The 24,679-nt window shown below is 45.4% G+C and overlaps 1 protein-coding gene across 1 annotated transcript in view; it reads left to right on the top strand.

The window, feature by feature from the left end:
• Positions 1-7,248, top strand: part of FAM20C (FAM20C golgi associated secretory pathway kinase) — a 55,975-nt gene extending 48,727 nt beyond the window's left edge. Inside the window, exons 6-10 of the mRNA XM_065031596.1 lie at positions 3,131-3,311; positions 3,930-4,039; positions 5,296-5,377; positions 5,474-5,533; positions 6,101-7,248. Of these exons, the coding sequence (XP_064887668.1) occupies positions 3,131-3,311; positions 3,930-4,039; positions 5,296-5,377; positions 5,474-5,533; positions 6,101-6,353 (686 nt within the window). The 3' untranslated portion in view covers positions 6,354-7,248. The remainder of the gene's footprint in view (positions 1-3,130; positions 3,312-3,929; positions 4,040-5,295; positions 5,378-5,473; positions 5,534-6,100) is intronic.
• Positions 7,249-24,679: the final 17,431 nt, after the last annotated feature.

Genomic DNA, 24,679 nt, shown 5'->3' with positions numbered 1-24,679 from the left:
TACAAACGTGTGATTACTGTCAAATGATTAGTCCCAGTTGCTTTTGTTGACAATACGGAGAAGAGTTTCATTGTTTCCAAAGTTAAATTCAGAAGCAAACTGTTAAACACAGTATTTATCTTCCCACTGTGCAAAATGCTGGGCTTAATTCCTTTTTGAAAGGTCAGATTTACATAGTGAGCAGCAGAGGCTGCGGCAGCGAGGTGGGGGCATTGCTGGGCCTTTTGCTCTTTACAAAGCCGTTATGATGGCAGATAACTGAGCGTCGGCTTCCTGCTGCCGCTGGAAGTCAGGTCATGGAAACCCCCAAAGAGAAGTTGTCTCAGGCGATCAAGATAAATGTGCGTGGATTCACGCCCTCCCCAGACGAGCAGGTGGTGCTGCCACAGCTGGGTTGGAGCACAGTGAGACACAAACCCTCTTCGTGTCTGTTCACTCTTCGGCGCTAACCTGCAGTGAGCAGCATCTGTATGTGATTTCTTGTACATCAGCTCTGTTGGCATCCTGGAACCCTTTGAAATATTTTGTCTGCAACGGTTTCTTTCAAGGGTATAAATCACAGATGTTTCTCCCCGGTTTCCGTTGACCGGGAATATCCCAACCTTCCTAACGGCCCAGGATGATGTCCCCATTCGCAGGCCATCTGCAGCTGGCGGTGCTGCCCACAGGTGCTTGGACAACTCTTCGCTTTCATCTTGAATTATGGAAGAGGTTCACAGGGAGGCGTGAAGCCCTCCTGGTTTTGCCAAGATGATCAAAAGCGAAGTCAAGGCACCTGTGTTAGCCACTCAAAAGCTGTGCCAAGTCCATAATGCGACAGCGCTTTTGAGAAGGAAATGCCTGAGGGGTTACAGACTGCAGGGCAGCACGCCCAGGGCCTGCCTTGGGCTGGGTTTGTCTACATGTTGACTTTACACTTGATTTTAGACGAATGAAATGAGTGAGTCTGAAGAAGGGCCACTGAGATGGTCTTGGAGCTGGTGCAGCTGGTGTGCAAGGAGGAGCTGATGGTTTCAGGTTGTTTTAACCTGGAGGTGTACCTTGGAGTGGAGCCCTCCAGAGCCCATTCCAACCTGAGCTGGCCTAACTGTGATTGCTCTTTCCCCATGCAATTTGTGAAACAGGTTTTCAAACCTTCACTCTCAGGGTGGGAAATAGCCAAGCTGAGTGGCTTATTGGCCAAGGATGTGGTCACTTTTAGCTCATGGGGAGTCTCAAACTACTGTTCCTTTAATTAAAATGTTAAGGGACTAAGTATCTTCCAGGTAAGAAAAAGCTCTTGAAATTATTTTTAAGAAAGAATATTCTGCCTGGCAAAACACTTCAAATTACAAAATTAGAAGTATATACTTGCCGAGTGTTCCCTTCCTTCCTTTCTTAATTTCTATTATTTATTTTTTCTTCCCTTAAGTACTTTTCTTTCAGTAATCACCAACGAGGTTTCTGACCACAGGGTAGATATTTCTGGACTATGTCAGGATGTATTTAACGGGTATGAGCCAGCGCTGTGAATGTAAATACACGGTTTGGGTTGGAGCTGTTCCTGAGCACAGATAGATGGGCGGCCCTTAGGAAGCGGTCACAGCAGAGGGATGCAAGAAGTCTGTCTCCAGAGTACAGTAATCACAGCTTAGTGGAGACATCTGATGGCTCACTAGAGGCTGGGAAATGAAGAGGTGAGACAGACTGTCAAGTAGTAACACATAACCTCATAGTCCAATTATTTGGTGTGATTCCATGATTAGTAGTCAGACCCAGATAGTGCAGCTAATTAGTACAATCAAAGACATCATGACAAGACTTGTTTGCTTTTCCATGTTCTCCTACTCCTCCGGTCGCAGCTCCTTGCTTGGTTTCTCCCCCTTTCCTGTTATCTCTGTAGCACCAGGGCTGGAATTGCTCCCTGTCCTCTTGACTCATCGTTTCCCTTGCATTGCCCACCAGCGCTGCCCCATCTCCACCGGCCGCTTTGCCACCCGTGGGCTGGGGGGACGTCAGGGTGACCTACAGGCCATCGCTGCCATGAAACCCACCAGCTCACCTTTCTGAGCCACAGGGTCTTCTGTGGCAGGCGGAAAATCACCCCCCTCTACTCACCACCCTTCCTGCCTCATTTATACTGAGCCTGCCCAAGGGGAGAGTAGCTCAGAAGCAATATTTGAATTTAGGGGCCTTGTGTGGAATTAGGATGCGATGTGACTTCTTGGCTTCATGCATTACCGTAAGAAAAAGGCACAGTCTTCCTCTAATGACATTTTATATGCATAAAGCAATGCCAAAAGAGTTGTAGCACACCAACAAGGTCAGCAGTGTGTTCCTGTTCTTGTTCGTAGTCCAGTGTTGGTGGGAACTTGGGGACGAGCTGCTCCCTTCCACCTCCCATGAATTCATGTGGGAAGGCGATTCTTGTAAAGAGGTGGGAGTTCTTGTTGGTGCAGAAATACGTGATGGCAGCTTTGGAGAGGTTTTAAGGTAACAAACACTCCAAAACCTACTGCAGGGTGGGGTTTTGGGGGGTTTTTTTTAATGTGGTTGTTGGAGTAACGTGATGTGTGGAGGAAGAAATCTGTGTTTGGGACTGTGCTGGCAGACCTGCGTCTATGCTGTTTCCACCTTCCACATACACCCCAACACGAGTCCTCGTGGTAAATAACTCTCCTTGGTAAAACTGCCGGGTCTTCTCATACCAGCAAGTAAATGAATGAAATGCTGTTGTCTGCTCTTCAAGCAATGAGCCAAGGTTTTGAAAGGTGACTTAATTCTGGGCACATGCCACTTGTTCAGCAATGGAATTTGGGATCTCAGCCTGGAGTAACAAATATATCCCAAAGGATGTATTGGTCTGGGAAGGTGAATGCAGGAGGGAAAAGATTAAAAATAATAATAAAATATGTTGTGTTTTTTTTTAATATAAATAGACTGGAAATAGTCACAGAGAGCTCAGCATAGGGTATGATCCCAGTCACCGAAATGAGTGTCTTTCTAGTGGTTTCAGTGGAAGAAAACTATGCGTGGTAACAGGATTTTGGGTCTGTGATTTATTTCTGCTCATACACACATCAGTGATTTTTATGAATTCTTGGACACTAATTTAAGGGTATGTTTAAAACTCTTTTCCTTTGTTTGCCAGCCAACAACATCTGCTTCTATGGGGAATGCTCCTACTACTGCTCGACAGAGCACGCCCTGTGTGGAAAACCAGATCAGATTGAGGGGTCCCTGGCTGCTTTCCTACCTGATTTGTCTTTGGCTAAAAGGAAAACCTGGAGAAACCCCTGGAGACGTTCCTACCACAAGCGCAAGAAAGCAGAGTGAGTAGTGGTGGGCAAAGGGTTCAGCAGCTGCCAAGGGCGATAGGGAAATAGAACAGCGCTGCTGCTCCTGCCCCTGCCCGGCCTAGAGCATCGAGGCTTAGGAGAGCAGCCGCATCTCTTCAGTGGGTCCAGCTCCTGGAAGGGACGGAACACCTACACTTGCAACGAGCTCCAGCTTGTGGTGCTGAACCCAAAAGGGCCTTCAATGGCGTAGATCCCTCATGCGACAGATTCCCCAGTGGCTTTGACAGGACCACAGGTTGCAACAAGACCTGAGTCCTATCAGAGAGAGAGAGATTCATGGCTATCAGGAGCCCTACACAAGTCTCAGATGTTCTCATCGTATGACCGATGGTGCAGCTGATCTCCTAAACCTTGAAGCTGTTAGCCAGATAGTTTTCAATCTTGTGATTTTCTTCCTTTTCCATCGGTCACAATCTTTATCCATTGCCTGCATTACTGGAAACAGCCTGAAGACTTTGCTGCCTTCCACCCGGCCCTGCCCTCAACTGAATGCGATGCAACTAGATCTTTGAAAAATAACTTCTTTTTTTTTTTTTAATACTCAGTAAGCTTTGTATGTCACGTAAAATATCCAAATATTGTCTTTTCCAGATGGGAAGTTGATCCAGATTATTGTGAAGAGGTTAAACAAACACCCCCGTATGACAGTGGGACCAGAATTCTGGATATAATGGATATGACAGTTTTTGATTTCCTAATGGGTATGTTTCATCTCTTTCAAACATTAAATGCAACATTTAATTAGAATAAGAACCACTTCTTTCTGCACCGCTCTGCACAGCTCAGCAGTTTGCTAAAGCGAGGTTGAAGCTGCATTTACTGTGTGTGCCGTTCTGGATGATTATGAGAAAATGCAGATTTACAGGGTTATGTATTCCCATCAGTGCCAATTAAAAGAACAAAGACGTTCAGAAGCGCAGAGTGATGACGAGCACAGGTCAGGCCAGTCTCCTTCACAATGGTTAAGGGCCTCACAGTTTGCTTAATGAGTGCTTTACCATTGTAACGTATGGCTGCTGCATACACTTGCAAGGACTGCTCATTACCAGCACATTGTTTTCAGCCTGCAGTAGCATTCAGTGCTGCTTGCCCTAGGAACTGTCAGATGGGGGAGAGGTATAGAATTTTCACAAAGGAAGCTATGGTAAAGAGGAAGAACTTCCTAATAGATGTGTAACCTGGTCAGAATGAAATAATTATTAACAAGCAGGTATTAGTGACCTATTCCAAAGCTACTCAGTGTCTACACTGACTCATTCTCATATGAAACCTGTTCCGCTGCAGCTAATATACCTATAAGGTGCCACCATACATACTTGGTCCTCAGACACATGCCAGCATGTACATTTCCTATGCCATTGGCACTGCGGAGATTTCTGCAGTAGTCTGCAGCAGGAGAGGCCAAATCACAGCTCAGGAGCCATACGTGGCATCTATAAGTGGCTCAAGGTCCCCGCCACGTAGACAAAATTCATAGGTTGGCACCAGTATCCTGCACATTGACCTTAAAAAGCAGATGAGAGTTCTGCCTGCCACGAGTCCCCAAAGAGAGCTGTTGAGCTGCACCTGATCCATATGTTAGAGCCATAATACCTTTTTGACTTTCCGGGCAGCCAGAAATTTGGGCAAAGTTCTTAATCGAGGCAAACCAGAATGTTTGGTCGCAGCTCAAAAAGTTTAATAGAAAATTAGCAAAGTCGTATGGATGGAAAAGCTACAAAGACCTTGAAAAGCTTCAGAGGCATAACAGTCCATCTTTCGGGACTTTGGGGTTTCCGCACAGGAGGTGATGGAGCTCAGCAGATCCGTTCGTTGCGTGGCCTTGCAGAGCCGCCGTGTCTGGGGAGCGCGGGGTTTCTTCTATATGTGGCTTTTGTTGTCCTGGCCTGCAGGCCCAGAGTCAAATTCAGAGTCTGCAATTCAGAGTCAGAATGGTCTTTTTACTCGTTATCCCCAGGTAACATGGATCGACATCACTATGAGACCTTTGAGAAGTTTGGAAATGAAACATTTATTATTCACTTGGATAATGGAAGAGGGTAAATACCTTTAATAATATTTTCTGGAGGGAAGAAAAAGAAGAAAAAAGTCTTTAAAACAGCCTTTGTTGTGTTCTTGGTCTTTCCTTTAAATAGGTTTGGAAAATACTCCCACGACGAACTTTCCATATTGGTGCCTTTAAACCAGTGCTGCAGGTATGTTTCACCTTTGGGGTCATTTGGGTTGTTTCCACTAACAGCACTGAAATGTTGAATCTTTTACTGCATCCTATGGAGAGCAGGAGCTGTTACGATCCTGCCCAGGGCGCCGGAGCCAGGCTGGCGCTGGGGCTTCGTTGAGAGCGGGGCCTGCATGGCTCCGAGCTGTTGTGAGAGAAGCTTTATTAAGAGAAGATACACATTTCATGGAAGTGGCACAACTTGTAGCTTGTTCAGTTGCTTCACAATGGCATTCCATGGTGCCCATGAGCAGTGTTTTCAAGAGGATGGGTGATATTGAGTTTGGGTCTTGCCGTACCCAGCCCAGGAGCACCAAGACTGCCAGTGGAGCTGTGCTCCAAACCTCTTCCCTCGAAGGGCTCCCAAAGGTGACAATGCCAGCTGCTCATTAGGACTGTGACAGCGCCTGGTTCGCAGCATTTCAGATCACATAATAAGGTGTTTATGCTGGTCTCGCCATGCTGACCATAAGCCTTTTAGCCCTGTCGAAATCAATAGCGATTAGAATACTGATCTGCATTTTTTCTCTCCTTTTTCTCTCAGAATAAGGAAGTCTACCTATCTGCGCTTACAGCTGCTAGCCAAGGAGGAGTACAAACTCAGCCTCTTGATGAAGGAATCTTTACTAAAGGACAAAATAGCTCCCATTCTCTACCAGCCTCACTTGGAGGCGATGGACAGGCGGCTGCGGATCGTCCTCAGGGCGGTTGGTGACTGTATAGAAAAGGATGGTTATGACAATGTGGTCGAAAATGACTTTAACACTGATGTTAACACTGTTACGACCGAGAGGTAGTGAAATCGCAAGACTACGTTCTTACCAGCCAAGTAAAGAAGATTCAAAGACAAAGGAATAAATAAGTCTTGCAAAAGACTGTGTTTGCCACTTTGTGAATTCAGTGAATTCAGAAATGAGATATAATTGTTCCCAAAGTAGGTAAAGTATAGACTCTGCAAAGGATTAGTTCGTTAAGAAAAATAAGTCTAATGTGATGCTTTTCATTAGTTCCTAAAGAGAGATTATGAAAAGATTCAGAAAATGCTCAGATCATTGACAGACAACAGTCTGACAGCAAAACACCTCCTGTCCTTTTTGTATAGCAAGGAGGCCTTTACTTAATATTTTGTATTTACATATGGTATATCTATGAAACCCCAGACCTACCTACCAAATTTAACTGAGAGGGTTGACATGGTTTTGTGACTCACACTTTATTTGTGCTGACGGTCCACTTACTATTCTGTGTTAACCCTTGAAGTGCTCTAATCCACTGTATCTTATTTCAGTCGAATGCTTTTTTTCCCCCAGCTACTCAGCATTTAAAGGGTTAAGGCATTACAAACTTTTAAAGGCAAAAAAATAATAATTATAATAATAATAATAAATACAGTGGTTACCAGAAGGGAATTTCACTAATTGTGCATTGACGGGAATACTTGAATGTTGGTTTTACAAAGTGATGTAAATGACGAGTTGTACTATTTGTCCAGAAGGAGGTGGCAGCTCTTATCTTTTTAGACTATCATAGCTGAGCTGCTACTTTTCAACTTTGCTTTTGATAGTTTTGTGTAAATATATACATATATGGGTAAGAAGCTGCTTTCAGCAGCTCTAGGCTTACTTTTGCAGCATTTTTGTGGAATTGTTTGCAACGTGGTACAAGTGCAATAAAGATATGGCAAAATGTGTAGCCATTGTGTCTAAATGGATTCATTTTCCCTGGAAATGTTGCTCAAAGCAAAGCTGTGCACACCAGCCAGGCGTTTCGGATGGAGCTGTTTCAATTGTCATCCCCTTTTGTAGCAACAGCGAATCCAGCTAACGCAGGGAATCGGTGATAAATGTAAATTAAAACTCTGATAATGACCGTGGTGCTGAAAATGGCCAATCTTCCCCAGGAAAGCACTGTTTTGACTAGCATTTCAGCATCCCTTCCTCTCACAGTTATAGTGTAGAAATGGGCTGTAGAGCAACACCTCTCAAAGATTATGGCTTGACGTACTGCCCAGAGAATCTATACATATAGCTCAGAAAGTCCCAGCCTAAATGATCTAGAAACATGGCATTCTTAAGCAGGTAGTTTGAATGATGTTCAGCTGAGTTCATGCAGGGTGTGTGCAGACCGTCACCCCCGCAGCAAACGGAAATGGAACCAGCGGCTGGATTTGGCCTGTGAAAACATGGGGTGGTACGGGAGGAACGAATCCCTCATCGCTCTGGTAGGCGAGGAGAGGATTTATTATGACAATGTTCAGCAAAGCCATAATTCAAACCTGTCATGTGTTTCGTTTTATGGCTTTTGTCTCAGGGATTTATAAACATATACTTTAAAAGCCTGTAGCCAGATGATAGAATAAAATGTAGGCATTTCGACATATTAAAATTATGAATGAGAGAAAGTGTTGTTCCATAGTCCCATTCACTTCTTAGGCTGATGTATTAACACTAAATATATGTCTTTTTCTATTATACAGCCCATTTCAAATTCCCATGACTCTCATACACACCGTGTTTAAAGACAACAGAACATCTCAGATAACACAAATGTCCATGGATTTGGAAAATTTCCGTGGCTTTTTTTCACTTTCCAAGACCCACCTGTGGTGAATTCGTATTCATTTTCTAGATATTTGGGAAGGGCAAAGAGCGACTGCCTTGTGTTTCTTTTCTGTGTGGGCAGGGTGATTGGGCGGGATGGGAAGCTGGAGCCAGGGGGTGAACTTGTGGCTCTGGGGGGTAACAGGGCATTGAGAACGGCTCAGAACAGCTTGGGTTTGGGGTTTCACGGTGGGTTTGGGGTTTCACGGTGGGTTTGGCGTGCAGGGGTCGTGCACCCCGGCACACGTGTAACGGCGCGTTAAAGCAGAGCAAGACGAAGGCTCCCAAAGGGCTGTCGTTGTGCATTAGGGCAGCAATCCATGAACTAAGGAGGATTAGCATGATGCGGTGTAGCATCTCCTCAGGAGCCCTACCTATCTACCAGACAAAACAGTTCGCTCTAAGAAGATAAATAAACGTCAGAATCCAATCAGTTTGTCTCCAGATTTCAAAAATGGGTGTAGCAACAGCACCCAGACAATAATGTACCAAGAGGTCTGCAGTAGTCTATCAGCCATAACATGTTCAACACAATAAATAGAATATGCACAATAAATAATAGATAAAAATAGATACTATACTAAAAGCACCTAATTGCAACTGTGTATGACAACCTAGAATAGTTTACTGTATTCTCCAGGGTAATTCAGAGGAGCACCCGGTTTCATTTTGCTGTTTTTCTGTTATTTAAGCACCAAAGGAAATTCACACTAATTAAAAAATAATGAAAAAGAAATAGGTCTCGTTGTTTGAATTGGGTATATTGGGTATCAGTGCTGTGACCAGCAGTGCTGGGCAGAGCCCGTGACATCTATACAAGCCACAAGCCTGAAGGAGTTTGCAATGTGAGCAACAGCAAGAAACGTGTAGGAGGAGGGAACCTGGGATCTCAGCCCGACTGGTCCCTTGGGCGCTGACCTGAACACGAATTTGTCTTATGTGGGCGTTAAAGGGACCGATGTCCAAGGGTCTTCTGGTTACTGCTGGTCAGTCTGTACATGTACCTGTGAATCCACGGGGACATCCTGCTCCCTTCATTGCAGCAACTGCATCGGCCCCTTAACACACCCAAACTGCACCTGGAGACTGTCCCTGCCCCATCCTAACAGAGCAAACTTTCTGCTAGTTCTGAATGTATGACCACAAAATTCATTTTCCAGAAATTATCCCAGTTATCAGTTGTTTCTATGGGCTTCCTTCCAGTGGTTTTTCACTAAAATATCGGGTGCTCGATACGCAGAAATGAACATGCACAAAGAAAATTATTTTTAAACCGTAAATTGAGTGTTTGAGGAAAGTGTCGAGTTGCCTGCGACAAGTTTTCACATGGAATTTCAGGTTATTACCAGCTAGAAGCTGCTGGATTTCCTGAGAATATATTTTTTACACTAAAAGTGATTCCTAGGTAGCCTGCAGTCATAACTCACTGTGACCGGATCAAACTGCATTATCCACTTGCTTCTACACGTGCACCGGTGAAGGACCAATCCAGCGCTTTTGGGGACTGTCTAGAAGAAAACGAAGAGCAGTTCAATTTGGTGGGTCAGAAGAGAAGTGAGGTCAGGCCAGCTCTGCCCATGAGTAAAAACGAAGCATAGGCAAAAAGGAGCTTATTGATTTGGCAGGACCGGTACCTGTTCCTCTGGTGCAAGGTCAGAGCTAAAGTTTGTGTCTGGAGATGGTCTCCAAGAGCTGCTGGAACACACGCTATCTGCTGCTCCACCTTTTTAGAGCTATTAAATACTACCCATGGTTTTCCATTTATGCAACTTCGATGTAGTTGACATGAAGAATTAAGGGGATTTTGAACAGGATGGGGGGAATGCCCGCGTTTGTGTCCAGTCTGCACTATGAGGACATGCTGGGAGATCAGCTCCTCTCTTTCAAATGACCCCACACACAAGGACCTGTCCCCTGTCAGAAGTGGCCTGTGTTACACCTTGGATCTTGCTCAGATGTGGCCGCAGACCCAGCAGCTCGCAGACTGAACTGGCAGCTTGAGCTGAAGCAGAATATCTCAAAATTGGAGGTGTCAGATCAGAGCACGCCACACTTCTGTGAATGTGGGAATCTGGGTCATGTTGCGCCTTGGCCACAGCAATGAATGACATTAGGATCCCTACATAAATTCCTCTGCCACTTCTTCTAGAAAGGTGCTCACTGACAGACACATGTACAAAACCACCTACATGCTTCAGGTGATACTGACATAACTTCAAAATACATCCCAAGGTGAATTAGGATAGATCCTACCCGAAAGGCAATTTAAAGTCTCCTCCCTCCAGCTGCAGGAGCCGCACCATGGCCAGCCATGTGTCCCCTGGAGGCGGCTGCTGGAGCCTGCTGCGTTCTGCCATCTCTGCACATCCCTATTGCTCGCTGGAGCACCTGTGTGCCTGCAGAAGTGCCATAAATCAAGCCAGCACTACGATGTGTGTGCATCTTCTGAGTCCCCATGCACAGCTAAACCACAAATGAAAGTTAAAGGTGTCAGCAAAATGCAAGCAATGCAGCTGAGAAAGCCCAGGTGCAAAGGAAAAACACAAACCCTGAATGGCAAAGGCAAGTTGATGGTCAAATCCTTTTTTGCAGACACTGATACGCAAATCAGGAGCACCACTTATTGCTCTGATCTCAGGCTGAGCTTTGGAAACGAGGGACAAATCCTCTTCTGATTGGAAACGAAGCAAATCGGGCTGTCCAAAGTTGCAAGCAGCTTTCCTCCTGGCGCATCCTCCTCAGTCCGTCACCGCTGCGAGCGGCGCAGCCTCTTAGAGCAGCACCAGGAGTCTGGGCCGCAGGCAGCACTTCGTAAAGAGGGAAAAGAAAAGGCTTTTCTGGGGAGTCCATTGAGTGACTTTCACATCGTTTCCCAGATCAAATCAGAACCCTTTCTGCTGATTTTTAAACAACTCCTGCCTAATCAGTGAAGTCACTGAGAGTTTTACAGAAGCAGAATTTAGGCCCATTTATCTTCTTCCACTGCGCCGTTTACAAATGAATAGTCTCTCTGACTTTCTCATGGCTTCCTTATCTATAAGCTGAAGTAATTTATTATTATTGTTTATCTTTTCTCTATATTGCTAGCAATTTGCTTCACTGCTTTGCATTGGATTTCCATTTTTAATGGATGCTTTTTTATCCTGAATAAACTCTAAAATTCATTACTTATAAATTGAGGCATCTATAGCCGAGTGTTTGCATTGTAATCAGCTTCGTTTTAATGCTGGCAGTGGCCTTTAGACTCAACTGTTTGCAGCGAGTCTCCTTATGTTGGTCACACCTACAGAACCCTCACTTTGCAGCACATCTAGTAGACTTCTATAGGAGCTTGTGCGATAATTCCCGTGAAATCATGTGTTCCCCCGGAGTCCACTCGTAACAGCCTGACCAAGTGCTTCACCCTCATTGTCCACCTGAGGATTATGTTTGAGGACAACTTCTGTGGCAGCTGCACCTGCACACATAGGATCTTGCCTGTGTATGCGTAGAAAAGCCTTGCTGAACTTTTCTCCTTACATTCAGTATAGAAAAATCCTTCTTTGTCAGGAGTGGTGTTGGCACAACCAGCCCATTTGTTTTGTGTAAGAAAAAATAAATCCTTATTGATTTGGTACCTTCAGATCCTCCCAGCTTCAGTTATTACCCTGAAAGCTGCACTGAAACTGGTAGTTTGGACGTCAGTATTGCTCTAACACCAAAGTGTCTGGAAGTGGTTGTTCCGCTATGGTGGCTGTTACACCCTTTTTCCTCCATGCGTTGGCAACAGATGAAATCTGAAAAAGCCATTAGAAATTGAGGTGCGTCCCTCTGACTCCTCGCTGTCCTAGAGGCTCTTCACAGCCATTGAGAACAGGGTGAGCAATGGGAGCCTGTTGGCTGCCTTCGGGTTTGATACAAGAAGTGGAAAGAAGATCTTCTCCCTGAAGAATTCAAGATAAGTTAGGAAACCAGTGTCGTGACTTGGGTGTTTGGTTGGCAGCTCCAGTGGAAAACAGTTTTCATAGTGCTCAGCATGTGTGGTCCCCACAGTGGATTTCTTCACCTCTTGATTAGGCAGTGGCAGAGCCATCTCAGAAGCCTTCTTGCTCACCAGGAATGACCAGTATTTTCCTTGTAGAGGACTTAATCTAGTGAAGTTAATGCAAACCTTCCCACTTTCCTTGGCTCCAGCCCAGAGCAGAGGGCCAGCGGCACAGACCCGCTCAGCTGAGCTCTGAAAAACACTCTGGAAATAAGGATGTTAAAAATTAAAAAAGCTTAATGGTCATACCAGTGTTTTAATTGACCTGGTGGTGGTGTATGTGGTTCCTGGTTAAACAGTAATCCCGTAACTATTTGCATGGGGCTCAGTTTTGCAACAGGTAAAAATAAACGTTACTGATCAAGGAGGGAGGCCAATACATCCGAAGAAAAATATATGGGCTATGTAGTCCTACATAGTCTGCAAGGAGGATACAAAGCAGCTGGCAGACTGCTGCATATTTATGAGAGCATCTCGCACTTCCTCACTCTCATAGAGCATCCTGTAACACCTCAAGCTCGTTGTGTTTGATTAACATTTTAACAGGTTCGGACACTTATTTACCAGGTCTCTGCACTTTGCACTCCAGACTGGATGATTAAGATGTTGAGTGCTGGCGACCCACAGGTACGTTCCCTTGTTACCCGCAGCAGCCTGAGAGCCCATCCCATACACAGCCCCCTGTGTTGCTAGAAACCGTGGTGAACTGACTGGTTTGGCATCACTTCAGCCAGGCAACAAGTTTCTTGTTCATTCATCAGCCTTCAAACCCCTTTGCACAACACAGGGAGATGGGTTATCAGTGCTTTTGGGGCATCTGAGCCCCATTGTTCAGTTTTCAGCCTTTGGTGCAATGCTGCAGACACATCAGGACCAGCGGTGTCTCCCACTGCGACAAAGACCCCTGCAGCGGTCCAGATTCAGCCAGAACCCAAATAAGTTCAAAAAATTATATACAACAAGGAAACGTGTTTAAATAGGACTACTGTTTAGCTAAAGCAAAGTCATGAAGAGGTCAGAAATGCACCAGTATTGGTGAGCTTTAAAGAGCAGCTCATACTTCCACAGCTTTTGTGCTGCATTGGCACTATCTGCACACCCTATTCCCCTGTTACCAGGAACAAGTGGGTGTCTAGGTTTTGCTGCAAATGAAGTCATTAAGAGGACTACATCATCACCCTCATTATGAATCACATCTGGTTACAAGTCACATCTGGTTATGAGCATCACTTGAAGGAAAGTGTTGGGTACTGACCCATTAGCAAGTGGGTGGCACCAGACTTTTCAGAATCTGTGAGCTTGACCATATTTTCTGGGAAAAGTGGCCTTGTGGCAGCGTTCAGAGGTGCTGGAGCACATCGTGCCCTTGTGGAGCAGGTTGTGGCACACTGTGGACATGATGCATGTCACTTATAATGGATGCAAGTCATGCAGCAGGGATACACCCTATAGGTGCTCTCCTGAAGGCTTCCTAGCATCTCAATTACTTTGGAAAATCGTATATTTTGAGAACTGTCCTCTGGGTCATGGAAGGGGGAAATAAAAGCTCATGGTTTGGTTTGCTCAAGCAAGAAAAGTTGCTTTCTTTTCAGTGAAGGATTGTGTTTGAGTTCCAAATACATGAGTCAAGACTGATGTATGTTGTCCATGTTTATCACTGCTGCTTTGGACTTCGTTCCGTAGATGGAACCAGGATGTGGCACAACGTGTTTGGAAGCAGAGCTGGCAACCCTTTCTCCTCCTGCAGCGCGGACCTGGGGAGGCTGGATGATCTTCCTCCCTTGCATTTCTCAAGCCAACTGTCCCAAAGCATTTTTCTCTCTCTTTCAGGGAATGTTCTATGGGGAGCTGCAGGTTCTTCTTTCTCTGCACTATGTTCTAATTTATAGCATGAGATCTGTGATAATTGAGTTCGGAGCTGAATGCTGAGCCTTCTCCATATCCTCTGGCGTTTTCCTGGGAACAAGATGGATTGCCCAGTATGCTTGAGGCAAAAAATAACGAATTATAAGTAAATACATGAATAACAGCATGCCTCATTTTGCCTATCTCTTAGAGAGAGAGGAAGCTCATTCTTTAAGTATCAGGAATATGCTCATTATGCAAAAATGGCAGAGCAGATGCACATATTCATAATAAGTATATTAAAAATCTCATTTTAGCTCCTGGAGGACAACTGCAAGTGCAAAATTGGGTGCAATTATATTGATCTTTCCACCTATGATGTGCTCTCGTTTGAATATGTATTTGCTGGAGCTGGCTGTATCTAGAAGCATGGAGTTTCCTGTGATTGAAAAAAGCTAATTATTATGACTATGAGCCTATGATACTTCATATCAGAGGCTGGATCCAAGGTCCCCTGAAGTCACTAAAAAGGCTCTTGCTGAGTTCAGCTGCCGTTGCATTCAGGCAAGGGCTGGTCTCTTATGCAGCTGGGGCCAAATGTGTGTTAACAGCAAGACAAAAGAGCAGAGGACACTATACAAGTGGGGCTGTTCCTCATAACAATCATTTAATCAAAGTAAAATGATGAACTGATAATTTAATGTCCTTGCAATTACTGCACAGAGCTAGAGCCTTGGGTAGGGGCCCTTCCATACACAGAAATAAATCAGAAAATAGGCTGCTGTAGGCAAAGAGATTAATCTTCGGCATTAACATGAACAATAGTGGAAATAAGTGTTGCTCATGAGACCATCGGTCTGTGCCTGACTGCCATAACACGCTCGATACTCGTGAATGAAAGAAGCTGCTCTTTTCTGCCCTTAAAGTAGCATTAAGTACTGTTGAAGTTCTACATGACCAGGTTTGTTAAAAGGCTTTGATGGCGAAAACCTCACTCAGTCTAAGGCAACTACTTCAACAGAGAATTTATACACTTCCATTTCAGCAACAGATAAGATAGAGGGGGAGATATAAGACTGAACCCTAACAAGGCCAGAGACACTGGGAAGGGGAGTGCAGAATGGTCCCACCCAGCCGAGAACGACGGGGAAAGACTTCCACTGGAAACTCAGCAGAAGGAGGGTCCTGAAATATATTCAATATTCAGTTAAAGTGGGATTTGTGTTCTCCAGAAATCCCAATCCTTGCACCAGCAGAGAAAGCATAGCCACTTTTTGGAAAATCAAACAAAATAGTTATGAAAAATAGCACTGTAGGGACTTAAAGTCAAGTGAATAGTAAGGACGTTTGTTTTAAACAGAGGTAAAATTTACAAGAACAAGAAGAAAATTCTGAAAATCTCCATAAAGACATCTATTTCCTAAAACACAGCCTTACAGCATTTGAACTGAACACGGTTGTTTTTCTGCTCTCTGGTCCGTCCCAGCCTGCTCGGCTGCGCTGCGGGAGCGATGCTGCGGGAGCGATGCTGCGGGAGCGATGCTGCTGCCGCCACTGTCCACCGGCACTTCCCAGCACCTCACTGCCTGACCGACATCTGCCACAGCCGCTTTGCCTCAACCCATGCAGTTGGCACTCCCAGAGTGTGTATTTTGTCTGATGACTCTTTCCTCCTTTACCTGATCCCGTTGCTCTGACTCCACTGGCGAAGGCAAAGCCCAAGAAGTAGCCGTTCCACATCAGGATCACAGCGAAAGCAGCGGGGGGGTCCCAACGCCCCTTTCTCCAGCAGCACCATGGTGCGTGACCTCCGAGAAAGCTCCATCTCCCTCACAGACAACCTCCTCTCTTACACACAGCTACGTTGTCAAAGGAATGGAGCTGCTGCCGACCTGTTCCAGGGCGCTGAGTAACACACATCAGCTGAAAATCCGCCTTTCAAGCTTTGGTGAGCCAAGATTAATAGCAAACAGTTCGGCACCGCAGGTTCCCACTTGGCTCCATTTTTTCAGTCACATATTACATGTAATGTGAAGCCGGCACTTTTTCCATATTTCTTTTGCAGTACTAACAATAATTCTCTTTTTTCCTCTCACTCTCAAGTAAACAAGTTAATAACTACATTTGCAGCTCCATTATCCCTAAAATAAGTGCAACTACTTAATTTGAGAGCTGGGATCTTGAATTTTATAGCAAGCGTAGAGTTAAAAGATAAGAGCAGACAAAACCAAACTTAGCATTGTAAATGGTGCAAAATTCAGCATCCATGTCTCTAATTTTATTCTGAAATGGGTGTTGAAACCAGGATGGTGGGTACCAACGAGGCAGGAGGGCAAGAATGCTAGTTAACAATATGAAGAGAAGAATCTCTGCTAAATTACTTGGGGATTATCGTAAACAATCCAAAAATACCATAAGACAATATTAGTTGCAATTGTTAGCAGAGCAACCTATGTGGAATAAGATGAAAAAACTGCAGTGTTTCTGGTACTATTTTTATTTCTATAAGGAAGACGTCCACAAGTGCTTTCATTACGTACAAGTGGAAAGGTTGTCTGCTTTCCAAGATTTAATGAGCAACACTTTTGGATACTGTTCTGGACTCAGAGGCAGTTTAATGAATATGGTGCCAGTGGAAAGTCGCCGTCATCCAAACTGAAAGAAAATACGGCTTAAATAACAGAAAATATAACGTTCAAGACTGTGAGTGAGGAATACAAAAGCCGAGTCTTGTCACAGGACTGTGAGGCTGACACAGAATGGCACCTTCAAGGTCTTTAATTGGGTCTAGTTCTGCCCTAGAAAGGGTCTAATAGTATCACAGTATGTTTGGGATTGGAAGGGACCTCAAAAGATCATCTAGTCCAATCCCCCCATGGAGCAGGAACACCCAGGTAAGGTCGCACAGGAACATGTCCAGGCGGGTTGGAATGTCTCTGCAGAGAAGGAGACTCCACAACCTCCCTGGGCAGCCTGGGCCAGGCTCTGCCACCCTCACTGAGAAGAAGTTTCTTCTCAAATTTAAGTGGAACCTCTTGTGTTCCAGCTTGATTCCATTACCCCTTGTCCTATCGTTGTTTGTCACCGAGAAGAGCCTGGCTCCATCCTCCTGACACTCACCCTTTATATATTTATAAGCATTAATAAGGTCACCCCTCAGTCTCCTCTTCTCCAAACTAAAGAGCACCAGCTCCCTCAGCCTTTCTTCACAAGGGAGGTGCTCCACTCCATCATCTTTGTTGGCCTAACAGTGTGGGTCAAGCACTGTGTATGGGTCCTGTTGGGTCTGTGGGGCCAAATCCCAATCTCTCCTGATTTGCACAGTGGCATAAAGCAGATGGGCCCTGTGGGAAGGGAGAGGTGACAGGGCAGCCGTCTGGGCCCGGCTGCTGCCCCTCATCTGAGCTGCAGGGAGGCGAGTGCAGCCGAGAGACGTTTTCTAAAAGCAAACTAAACACGGTTTATTCCCTTCTGTGATCTATTCTTGATTTCCTTACTCAGGTGGAAACAAAGGCAACACCACAAATAGAGAGCATGACATTTAGCTGTACAAAAAGCAAGGTGGACTAAGAATTATACCTCCCATATGAAGACAAAAGACATTTTCCAAAATAACTACATATTGTACATTTAGCCATAATTAGGGCAGGATATTGCCGTACAGAAACAGGAAGGTAAGAAGACCAAGACAGGGAGAGAGGTTTATTTATAGCTGTTTTTTTTTTAAAGATCGTTAAATTTGCCACCAGAAATATGCTGAAAAAGACAAGTTTGTGGGCAGAAGCACCACGGGATGAGGAAGAAATGCCACAGGAAGGAAGACGAGTAATTCTAGGAGTAAACAGCTACTTTTAGAAAATACCATCTGTCCTGAATATGATTTTGCCATGTTTTGTGACTCAAAAGGCTTTTTCCACTGAATTCCCAGCTCTGGCTCTGTTGAAGTCCCATCTCATGATTCATGTGCACCTGCATCTGCAGCCAAAAGTTACTGGGTGGGAGAATCTCCAGTTGCAGAATTCATCTCCATTCCTCCTGCATTCTCATCATGTCACCGCACTTTTCCACCTCAATTTGTCCATCTATGGAAGCTCACGGGATCTGTCTGCCTTGGAAATGTGTGGGTTAACCCGTTCTCACTTGCTAATGCATGTGGAAGATAAAGCAGTACGTAAACACCGGGCGTCATCATCACAGTAAATGCTAAAAGTATGATATTGCTCAAAATCATAGTTGGCAGGACAGGGACAAGAGGCATAGAGGAGGTCACATCTGTCTTTTGCATGGAAAAGAGCTTGGGATGTCTAAAATGTACAGAAAAATTAACTATTTTAAGTAATGGAAGGAAAAAAATATGTTAATAAGCAGCTTTGCAAGCCATTTGTACTCAATCTTCTAATTATCCACAAACACTGGAGGCGGGAAATTGTCTTCTGAAATTTGTTGTTTCTTCAGCACTTTCTGTGGTATCAGTGGGAAAGCAGAAATTGAGAGGGAAGACAATTAATAGATACAAACATCCATCAGGATGGCAAACAGGCTGAATGGAATTGATCCTTTGAGGGAACCAAATGGGTTTTTGTCGCCAAGTCCTCAGCAACTCCTGAAGGATGAAGAACTGAGCAATGGAGGGGGAAAAAAAGCCATATCCCATTGAGGATTACATGGGAACAAGCTTAGGCACAGACTGTCCCCAAATGGCCTTGTTAGGGGGTGAGGCTTTTTCCTTGCCTTTCCACCAGAGACACTTCTCTTTGGCTAATAACGTTGTGCTGGGGACAAAACCAAGCAGAAACACCCCATGCAAGGAGCTGTCTTGGGTCCAACCAGCGATGGATCCTGCCTCCTTCCACATGCAACACAGGGGACTGACACCGTCCCATCTGCCTCTGTCGGAAGGAGTTCGAGTTGCTAAAACCTCTCGTCACCCACCTGAACCAGCAGCAAAGAGGAAGGATAAAACCCTCAGACAGGTACATCAAGTCAAAAGTTCATTAACTGGGTTAATTCTGAGTTAGTGCAGGTTTTAACAGCACTCTTTGTGCACTATCATTGTGGGGAAAATGCATCCGCCAGCAGAAAATGAGGATGAAAGTGCTGGTTTTGCCTAGAACATAAAGAAAGAGGCGCACGTGCACAGCATTTGGGTGAGAACCGACCTTGTCCAGAGGTTGCTGGGCGCAGTGTAGCACATCTGGGGATATGGGGCTTGACTTTGGTTTCACTGCGCTGCAACTCCAGTGCTTTCCGTGAATTTTCCACATGGTTCATCCAGCCAAACACAAAATGACATTTTCTTCTTCATTTCTCTATGTAGTCTCGGCCAGTCCTGCCCTGGAGCTCTGCCGGTGAGCGGTGCTTTCACCCACAATTGGCTCTCTGACTTCATGAGGATGTCTAGTGCAAAGTCCTCCTTATATTGAAGTACTAGAAATCGCAACACGATCTTGCATTAAGTGAACGAGTTGAACGTGCAGAGTTTTCTGACACCATCTCAAAACACTCTTTGTACTGGTGCTGCTTTGGTGAGCTGGTGGCCACCGATTTGGACGTTCAAAATCAGATGTCTGTGGCAATTCTCCAGTTGACTCCTGTCAGCCACCCACTCTCACCTCTTCCTGCAGAACTGGAATATGAGCACAGAGCATCCACACCACCGCACAGACGTGGACAGGACACGTAGCACACACACACTTGTATTATGCACACACTGCTTATCCCCTCCTCCAATTTCCCGCACAGTAGAAGCGAAGAACCACAACCTGCCCTCGAACACCGGAGTGCAGAAGAAATTATATATTTCAGCATGGGTAGAAAGAGGGAGGGAAACTTCAGGGAGTCGGATTGCTCTCAATTAGCAGTTGTCTCCAGCAGCTTGTCTGATTAATGACTGCACCGCTCACTGTGCCTATATAATAGGTGCAGGGAAGGTGCTTTAAAAGTGCTTTGCTCCTAATTACTGTGGAGACTGAAACAGTGGGTATCTCTTGTTAGAGTAAACATCTCTGTCCTTCTCTCAGCTCAGATCAATGCAACGCGGGGCCTGGGCAAGCAAAGCATGTTCAGGTGGGAGCATGGCAGGTACCAGCCGGCTGGTGCCAGCAGGAGCCTGGACATGATGGACTGCAGGAGACAGGAGAGTTACATATTGCCATCAGCACGGAGCATCCTCACTTCAGGGGGCTCCATGTCCTGCACCAGAGTCTTTCTGCCTTCATAGACCACAATCCGGCTGGTTTTGGAGCTGATCCTTGAGGTACAATGGCACCGATTTGTCGTGCCAAGCATGAGCCTTCCGAGAGCCAGAGGGCTGCTACATGTTGGCGTAATACATTAGTCCTTACAACACCACACGTCAGATCCAGCTTGTGCCTGAACTGCTGTCCCTTCCCCTATTCTGCCACAGACAGTGACCTCAGACAAAGCAATTTAGCGTGTCTTCACAGCAGAGCTAAATCAAGATGCACATTCTTGTACCTTGAGGTGAACAGCTGTGTTGCACAACCAGACCTGAACTGCTCTGACTTGACATCTGCCCCAGCTTTGCAACAGCTTGTCCACTCAGGTCCTGCCTTACAGTGACCTGTGATGTGCTATAGCTCTTTCCCAGTGGGTTATAGGAAAACATCATCTCTGCTTCTGAGGGAGTGCATTGGAAGATCATTTAAAACTTGGAAAACTTCAGCCTGCATCCTCGCTCAATGGGAGGAAAGCGAACAGCACGAGTTAATCTCTCTCAGCCTGCAGGAATCAGCAAGCCCAAGCTGAGCACACGGCCACTGCTGAGCAAAGCAAGGCCTTATTGTTGGGGACACCTTTTTGTTTGTTCTCCTGAGAATATCATCTTATACTCAGTGGACAATTTGTTCCATGCAAAGTCTAGTTTAGCATCTACAGAGCTCTGTCTCCTACTCATGTATCAACAGGTCTTTGGGGTTTGTTTAGGTGTTAGGACACTCTGGTGCAACTTTCAGGCCAGACCAGTCTGCTGAACTGGTTTTAGCAATGTGGGTCTCCAGCATGTCAGGGAGAGATGGGAATGATGTCCTCTCCACCAAGCAGCTCCTTTGCTTCGGGCATAAAGATGCAGATAATAACACTCACCAGCCAACAATTTGGAGATCTTTTCAGAAAAGCAACTCTACCAGCACCAAACCCACGGCTGTGCTATGAACAGGAATGCAACATTTCCCAGTCACAGCTGAATTACATGTAAATCACAGTCAGTTCACGGCTATCTGGGTGACCCTATTCTAAACCTTGCTTCCCTCTCCTTCTTCTCAGCAAGTTCACTTAACTGTGCATTCACTGCAAAGTAAAGAAAGGTTTTAAAGTACACTTACCTTGTAAAAATACAAAATCTTCTTCAGAAATGAGCACTGGTGAATTATGAATGAAGGCATGCAATGCTGAAAGTCCCTGCTTATACATTTTTAAACGTAGCCTTTCACTTCTGATAATACTTTAAAAAACCCACTGGACGGGAGCTCACAGTCTATTGCAAATAAACCAGCCGTATTCTTTGCCACCCGTTCCCCGACCTGAAGAAGCCCCAGTTACTCCAGTCACGCTGTCCCCCTTGCAGCCTGGAGAGGCGGCCTGCAAACGGCAGGAGAGGAAGAATTAATTGTAAATAGCAATTACACACTGAGAAGAAAACATAAAGATCAAAAGAGAGAAAAAAATGAAATTCATACAGATGGATTACAGAGCTCCTGTTTGGATGCTGTGTTTGGCAGGATGGTTGCTGGTGTGGAAACGCCCAGTCCCACTAGGGACATCCGCGTGGTCTGTCCAGCTCCCACACCTGCACACAGCCCCGGGTTTGATGTGGCAGGTTGACCTGCGGGGCGCTGGAGGAGACATCGCCCTGCAGGACACAGTGAATCGTTAGATGGGAAAAGGAGCCTTTCCACGTGGCTTCTGATCTCAGGTGTAACATGGTGCCGACACAGCTGTATCGCACCCCAATGGCAGCTGGGTCAGAGCTGGGGATGAACATCCTCAAATACCCACAAATTTAAACATCCTTAAAAATGTGTCAGGGCTCTTCTTTGCAACCATTGTTATTTTCTTCTGCAAGGTAAGAGACCTACAAAGCTTGAGATAAGAAGCCACTAAATTCAAGTTACATAAACCAGGGGGGGAGAAGAAAATCCCCGGCGTATCCTTTCCTCTCTCACACTGTCTCTATCAATCTTTCTTCAGAGACCACTCTTCAGAGTGGTTTAGGTAGAAACTTCATATGCAAAATAAATAGCTCAACGTACAATCCAGCACAGTGCACCAGGTTTTAGGACATATGCATATAGCATCCTGCATCTGGCTCTCATCCCAACACTGAAGGGAACTACCAGCAGTGCGGTGTTCCAGTTCCCAGCCATTGGCAATATGCCCTCCTGTAAGTGGAATTTAAAAAATCTCTGCCCAGAAAAAGAGGGAGAGGCCCCAATCACTGCAAATCAGCGGCTTTCCTCAAATTTTTTAGCAGATTGCACCATCTAGAGGGCGGCAGCAGCATCACCCGGCTCCGCACCGGCGGCACCAGCGCTGCAGAGATCCTTCTCATCCCACTCTTCAGAAAACACTTCTGTATCCCCTGGCTCCAGCCTCCAGCTCTGCGGGACCCTGTGCGCTCCAAAAGCTTTTCCCACCTCTGTGTGAATGGCCATGGAGTTGCAGAAAGGCGAGGACCCATGTGAACCACAGCAGGATGGGATTGCGTAAGAGCTGTAAACCTGAGCATGCTAACTCTTCATTACATCAGGCTCTTCCTTTGACCCTTTGTTATTATGGTCAAACTGTAATCAGTAAGAAATCTTTACACAGTATCATGTATCCAAGCCTCTTCCATTCCTTCCACATCTGTAAAACTCAGATTGTTCAAACATCTTTACACCGTCCTAAGGAAAAATAGGGACATGCCTTGAAATCTGTGAATGGTTGCTCTCCTTTACTTCCAAATAAAGATTAAGTTCTAAATTGCTTAAATCAGATATGAATGCATTGGGGTTGGAGCCAGGCGACAAGCAACCAAAAATAACCTTGGGAAACAGTCTTCTAAACTGCAAGTCTTAATCAAGAACATGTCCATCCCCACTCGTATTCCAGGGGAACGAATCCACATCTCTGGCTGGCTGCTTGATGCCGTTCAGCCCCGTACCAAACAAACAAACATAAAGCGTTGTGATGCCTTTTTTTAAAAACACTTTTCCCCACAAAAGCTAGCAAGAGCCTTATAGAGCCTTAACCACAAAAAGCCTGATATGAATTCTGCATGCTCCAAATTTAGAGTTATTTGGATCCAAAATTTCAAAATGCAAATCGGACTTCATGACTCTGGCGGCCCTGCCATGATCTTCACATCCTAGTGTCTGATTTTACTCATTAAATAAAAGTAACAGAGAGAAGTGTTCTCTGCCCCAGCTTCCTTACTGCAGAACGGCTCCGAAGTACCTTGTATGGCCTGTAGAACTCCCATGCTCCAGTTTTCTCAGCTGCTGGTGTGCAATGATGGGCTGCCAGGAGACATCTCTGTAGTATGTGCCAGAATAGAATTCTCTGCTTATTTTAAGTGCTAATTTGGCCGCTTCACACCCCACTTCCTAGAAATCCTAATTCTACTCCAATGTCCTTTGTCAATACCAAAGCATCTCTCCACATCTGAGCGATTTTGAAGACTGTTCCTGTTTACAGGCTGCGTCTGCAGAATAAAACGCCTTTAGCAGCCCAGAGCCTGATGTCAGGTCAGAGGCTCCTTCAAGTCTTTCCCAAGAATGCTGAATAAACAAGACCAAGAGCAACCGAGCCAGCAAAGAGCCGTGCTCATCCTCCTGCTCTCAGACACTGCACTGGAAAAGGAGCCTGCAGATGCTGCTACTGCAGATCTCTGCTGCTCGTTTTGGGATGCGCACGGTGGTGTTTGGTTGGGCTAAAACTAGAGACATGAAGCTAGACTAGGACTGTCTTGTGTCATTGCTTCCTTTCAGATCCAAGCTGTGCGTTAGGCAGCAGCAGCACGTGTTTTTGGGGGGACAGCACATTGCTAATTAGTTTCAGAGCACTTAAAATTCTTTTTTATGACTATGCCTATCTTCTTTTCCAAATGGACTTGTATTGAAGGGAGGAAAGAAAGGGGACAGAAGGGCAAACAACAATTTGCCAAGACTTCCAGGCAGCTATAAAGAAGGAGCAGTTGAAACCATCCCTGTGTCTTACCTCTACCCACTGATCACCCTTTATAGACCAGCCTACAGATAGTAGCACAGGACTTCCGACTTGAGACTATCATTAACACCAGGATCTGCAATTAAATGTAGATACATTCCTTGTTGTCTCCTGGGTCACGTCACTACCTTTGTCACCACCCACACACCTCCTCCTCCGCTCCCGTTCACCCCAAGCAGCTGCTGCTGTGTGGGTTGATCCAAAACCTTTGCTTGTGCTTCTATTTTCCATGTACAATGTCAGGCTAGTTGGGTGCTCCTGTAGTTGCGGCTGCAGACTGTTGTGTGGGCAGTGAACGGGGCACAAACCTATCTGTGTTACCTGTGAAGCTTCATGCTCCAAAATAGCTCATTTATTACCGTTTTTATCATACAAATGGGTTGCAACTCCGAGGAGAGATGTTGTGCTGTGTTCACTCTGGGGACAA

This window comes from Columba livia, chromosome 15, assembly GCF_036013475.1.
Source record: "Columba livia isolate bColLiv1 breed racing homer chromosome 15, bColLiv1.pat.W.v2, whole genome shotgun sequence".
Lineage (NCBI taxonomy): Eukaryota > Metazoa > Chordata > Aves > Columbiformes > Columbidae > Columba > Columba livia.
This window is presented reverse-complemented; position numbering and strand designations above follow the sequence as displayed.